Here is a 6,000-nt window from a genome sequence, read left to right as displayed (position 1 = left end):
TGTAACAATTGCAGTGCAGCTTCAGCCTAAGCGCTGTCAATCAAAATATGCCACTTTCACTCACCAGAAAACGTAAAAACTCATATTATGACTGCAGGTATAAGAGCTCTGTAATTCCCACGTAAAAATCTTTGATCTTGAGTTTTCTTTTCACACCACAAATCTAGTCACAACAAAATTACAATTTTCAAGTTCTTCATGTTTTTAATTCGCACTTTGTCCCTCTTTTTTTTTTTTTACAGTGGCATAGTTGAAAAATGAATATTCAGTACTGAGAGATAAAGCAGACCTCAGACACCCTCCATAAAAAGCAAAGTAATTACAGCAATTCAATCTTTGTACAAAATGACTATTTATAGCATCATACGGAACCAATAAAATAACATGTATGGGCATTGGGAATGTGGTTCAATTTCTTTGATACAATGATTATATACAATTTGAGGATGTTTGATTCACCAGGTCCTCAACATGTCATGTCATGTACTGTTTGCAGCAAACTCAAAGGCCATAACGGTGATCCTTGTACTGTTCTTCATGATAAATTACAGAATTATAAAATGGAAAAGGTAATGTCAGACAACTACTTCAGTGTTAACAACAATAATACTAATTAATATAGTATCATATAATAAATCTGAATCAGTCATAATAATAAATACATATAGTCATTTTTTTTTCAATTGTAAGTAATTCATTAGAATCCCTGTTTGAAGAAACCTTCAAAAGTGTGAAAACACTCATCGTGACAGGAATGGAATGCATTCCTCTTCCCTCTACTGAAAACATCTGGTGTGCCGTGAAAAAGTATTTTCCCCTTTTCAGATCTTCTCTGTTTTTGCTTTGTTGACACACTGGAATGTTTCAGATCATCAAACAGCTTTTTTCAAGATAAGCTGAGTAAATACAAACCCAGCGTCGCTGCATTTGGATTTAAGTCCAGACTTTGACTAGGCGACAAAAGGTGGAGGATTTTCTGCCATGCTAGAGAGTTGGTTTTATGGTTCCATAGAGTAAGTCATGCTTCTCTGGAAGCAGCCAGAGTCCATCACAATGCGGTAGAGCTCCACTCTTTGTAGTCCACTAAAAAATTTCCCAAAGGATTTCATGATAACCAAGATAGCTTTTGGCAAATATGAAACTGGTATTTCACTTTGTATTTTTCTTTTTGTCAGAAAAGATTTCTATCTTTTGATCCCAATACTATCCCATAACCATTCCCTTCTTTTTTGATCCTATTATTGCTGAATCATGAAGACTGACATTAACTAAGGCAAGTGCCGCCTGCAGTACTTTAGATGTTGTTCTGTGACTTCCTGGATTAGTTCTATATGTGGTCTTAGAGTAATTTTGTTTGGCTGACCACTCCTGGATGGGTTCACCACTGTTCCATGTTTTCTCCATTTGTGGATAAAAGCTTTCACTGTGGTTCGTCAGAGTAACAAAGCCTCAAGAACTACTTCGCTACACTTTGCAGATTGATGGATGTAAATAATTTTGAATTTATGTGGACCGGGTCCTAATGTGTGGCTTTGTGGCATATTTTAGCCTACCTCATGTTGTCAGACAGGTTTTATTGAAGTTATTTATCGATTATACAGCTCTGAAAGTAATCAAACCAGGGTGTGGCAAGAAAAATTTGAATAAAAAAATGCATTGTGGTCTAATAAGATGGGGGACTTTTAAAAAATACATTAATGCCAGGTTGATTTGGTAAGCTTTTAAAAAACAATGTTTTGTCATTTTTGAAGTTATCTTTGTCAAAGTTTCAAATTTGTCTGATCTGAAACATTTGCCGTAATAAATGAAAAACACAAACAGACAAAATCTGTAAGGAAACACAAACTGTTTCACAGCTATATACATGGCTTGTGGCAAAACAAATTGGTTAGATAAATATAGAAAAAAAAGTCATGAGATGTGGAATACATTAAATGGTGTATATGCTAATATACAAAACATAATGTGCCAGGGATCCCAAGATTCAACAATATTGTTCACAAATATTCACGTCAGCAAAGTATTTTACAGCAATATCCACACATTAAGCATAGTTGTTGTTCAATAAAATTCAACATAAATAATAAAGCCCCACAAAGTCCACTCATTCAGTTTGGATTTTACATTAAATAGCCAACCAAAAAAACAAATATTCCTGATCCATTATGATGACCAAAATTTTTATTACACGTCAGACTCCATTTCTCCATCTAGACTCATTTTGAATCCTGAGACAAGATACAGTTCTCGTATTTTCCCTCTTTTTTTTTTTTTTTTTTTTTTAGTCCTCAGACTTTGTGCTTTAAAATTCCGACTTTCATAGTATAAAATAACAAGATAAAAGACAACTGAAAACGAATAGGTGTAAGAGTATACACCTTCATAAGAGGGAGGTGGTTTCTTTTTGGGACAATCGCATAGATTGTGCTTCTATGTTTTGTTATATCAAAGTGTCTGTCATGTTATGTCATACATTATGGCTATGGTAGGATAAAATCCAGGAGACATCCAAGACAATTGCTTAATTCAGAAAGAAAAGTCATATTATGTAAATGTTTCATAAACTGATGTGTTCCAGCTATTCTGTTCTCACAGTAAAACACTTTGAAAAGCTCAACCTTGACTGTCTTAAAATCGAGCACATCTTCTGTCCCTTCTGTGTTTAACAATTCTGCAGACAGTTATGTAAGGGAGTAGAGAAACCTGTAAATGCAGTCAATGAAAGAAATGCAGAAAAAACGTCTCGTTTAGGCACCAGAAAACTAAAATCTAATCCAACCATTAGTTTGTATTGATTACAAAAGGAGAACGCTATTTTAAAGTCAAGTTAAACCAAGCAGGAGTTTTCTGAAAAAAAAAAGATAAATGAGGAGTAAAACCCAGATCATGTTGTAACACTGAGGCAGCTTGAAATTGCATGTCTCTTGTTGAACATTGAAACGAAGGAGAAAGAAGCCAGAGGTCTAAATGAAGTACTCCTTCTTTTCCTCTGCATGCACATGGTTTCCCTCAGCGTTGATAATAGCCGTGTCGGCGTCGGGGGCATCCTCTGCTCCTTTGGCCTCATGTGTTAGATACGTTCCTGTAAATGTATATGCAGACAAATCAAAAACCCACCGGTGGAAAACCTCACAGCATCTTTTCATTCAATACAAAAAAAGAAAGCAAGTGACCTCTTTTACCTTTATGTCTAGCCAGATATCTTCCAAGAACTATTATCAAACACAAGGTGATGAAGACCACGACTGCAACAACCCCGCCGATTAAAGCGTGGTCAGGTCCACGTTGTCCTAAAGCATTAGGATCTGAAAGAAAACAATGAGAGACGGCATGGATGCGAGGGAGCAAAATCAATAGCAAGATGCCACTGTTTAAGAGTTTCTGACATTTAGAAAACTACTTGGCTGCAGCATGTATGCTGAAGATAATGTCAGATGTCGATTTTAAGGAGCTTATTTTATATTTTTCAGCCAGAAAACTTAAAAATCTTGAAAACAGCTAGCCGTTCTTTAGAGCATACTTTTCTGAAAGCAAAACAGATTTTTGTCACGTCCACTAAAACAGGAAGGCACTGCCAGATAAACATAATGGGATTGGACCCAATGACTCTTTATGAGACCTCAAAGAGTTTTCTTGATTTAAAAAAACTAAAATATTGTATTGGGAATTTGGCGACAGCATGTGTGGTTTCGTATCAAAAACAGTGAGCTGCATGGAAACAACTTTGCCTTAGGATTATGAAATAATAGGAATCTTAGATTTAATGGGGGAAAAAAATCTACAGATCCAGGCTTATTTAACTTTTCATGGACAAGTGGCAAGCTGTTTAAGGTAAGCTAACTGCAGACAGCCTTAAAGAAGAGTGGTAAGACACAGATAAACTGTCGTGGATCAAACAAACTTATTATATGTAGAGTAGTGAGACTTGCAAAAACAATGAGGTTATGTCAATCAGAATGCTGGCAATTTTTTTTTGGGCTTTGAAGTACAATTTTTGACAGAAATGGTTATTCTAAACAGCTAAACAGTGGTTAGCTACAGGCAGACTGGACTCACGACAGCACTTCTTAAAATCCTTCAGCTGTGTGCCAGATCGTGGGGTGAACAAGCTTCTGCTCCTAGACAACAGTTTTCCTGGCCTCCTCGTCCTCATTGAAGAAACTACTATACAAGTCTTCACTTTATGAATATTTTTGGCGTTACTACTTTTGTTTTGGGTGGACATTGGGCTCTGTACTGATGACTGAGTTTGAAGTGTCAAATTCAACTTTAAATTGCAGTCATAAACGAAATAACCAGAACTCAACTGAAGAAAAATGTTTGTAAAATTGCTGTGTGCCTATTAAACCAGTGACCAAAACAATGAACAAATCTTCCTGAACTGCACAAATAATTTCAGATGCAACCACAAACCTCTATAAAAAGCTACCATAAAGAAGAAATGCTTTAATATTGCCAGAGTTGAATGTGCTCATTTTATACTTCTTGTTTATTGATAATTTTTTTTTCAGAAAAGAATGCGCATTTAGGTTTCTGAGCAGAAAATGAGCACAGCATTTTCTTCAAGCTTCAGTATGATGCCCCCGTGTCCGTCCTATTATATACTGAGCGCCTGTGTCTTTATGGTGCACCTCTTGTGTTCTCATTATCTCAACCTGATAAATAGCCATGGCTCATGCTCAGTTTTGCAAAGTGACCCTGGGAAATGATGGTTATATTAACAAATCCTGTAAACACAAAAGATTTTTACCATCCCAAAATACAAAACTTGAAAGGATGAAGTTGTGTGTCATGCTTCTTCTTTTTTTTTTTTTTTTTTTATCCCATGCATTTTAAATACAATACAGGGACTCATGAGCTGCAACATCAGGTTTTGAGACAATGATCACGTTCCAAAGTAACCTGGGTTTGGTTAGATGTTGATGGGTATAATGATTCGTACCAATGAATCCGCTGTCAGCAGATGGCATAAGCAAATGTCATGTGACATGTTCACATTCACTCTCATCACTGTGGTAATTATTGTTTGGCAGTTCCTTACAAAATACAAACTGGAATAGGCAACCACATGTACCCAAACATGCTCTGTAAATGTAACCAATAAATCCTTTCTTATTTTTATCCTGAGCTAAAATGAAAAGCAAAATTAAGAAAAAGGCCACAAAAACAGCAGAATGACATGTAATGCATCACAGAAAGCCACAACGGAAAACTAAAGAGTGCCAATACCACGAAACAGCTGATGGGGAAACTTTTCTAGCTCAGATACCAGTTCTACAGAAGTGCACTTTAGATTTTTTTTTTTGTTGTAATTAATGCAATGTTTATTTACACCAACTATCTGCATGGATGATGCTATATTAATTTGTCATTTATGATGATTTTATTTAGTCTTGTACAATATTCAACCTCATTGTTTTTAAAAACACAAATCGGATGAATAAGTTTGAATTTGTGAACTTTTTGAAATCGGCACAGGTAAAAGCAGATTTCTTTGTACAGCGTGAATTTCTTTCAGCAGGTGTGCAATCTCATCTGAACTCTGGTGTGCAAACAAGTAAACATTGGTCCAAATGCAAACATGTATCTCAATTTGATTATAATTTACAATGTTGAGGCGTTGCAGAGTTTTTTATTATTATTTCTTTTATCACTGGTACATTTGTCTCGTGTGGAGAGCGGAGTGCTGAAGAATCTTCTGTGTTCCACATTATGGATCAGTAGGGCTGGCTTCAAAACAGACCATCACCATGGTACTAACACCACCACATTTGACAGTGTTATATTAGGCTGTAAGTCTTACTTTGACTCCTACATTTTTCTCATCATCTCATCAAATAGCTCATTTCTATCACTTACAAACAAAAAACTTTACTCTAAAAGACCTCTGACATGTCTATGTAGGCAATTGTAGGTTTCATTTGCGCATAATTAAAATTATGGTGCAGGAGCTTCTTCCTTGACTGACTTGACTTCCTTGACTCAGTCCAAAGCGACGTT

At 35.9% G+C, this 6,000-nt stretch overlaps 1 protein-coding gene across 3 annotated transcripts in view; it reads right to left on the bottom strand.

Annotated features, from left to right (window-relative positions):
- Nucleotides 1-1,153: 1,153 nt before the first annotated feature.
- Nucleotides 1,154-6,000, bottom strand: part of cadm2b (cell adhesion molecule 2b) — a 151,480-nt gene continuing 146,633 nt past the window's right edge. For all 3 annotated transcript variants that reach the window (XM_088011661.1, XM_088011662.1, XM_088011663.1), the window contains 2 exons: nt 3,183-3,305; nt 1,154-3,082 (listed from right to left, as the gene is read on the bottom strand). In XM_088011661.1, the coding sequence (XP_087867787.1) occupies nt 2,964-3,082; nt 3,183-3,305 (242 nt within the window). In that variant the 3' untranslated portion in view covers nt 1,154-2,963. The remainder of the gene's footprint in view (nt 3,083-3,182; nt 3,306-6,000) is intronic.

This window comes from Poecilia mexicana, unplaced genomic scaffold, assembly GCF_051168715.1.
Source record: "Poecilia mexicana isolate PSO_F unplaced genomic scaffold, ASM5116871v1 scaffold_13, whole genome shotgun sequence".
Classification (NCBI taxonomy): Eukaryota; Metazoa; Chordata; class Actinopteri; order Cyprinodontiformes; family Poeciliidae; genus Poecilia; species Poecilia mexicana.
This window is presented reverse-complemented; position numbering and strand designations above follow the sequence as displayed.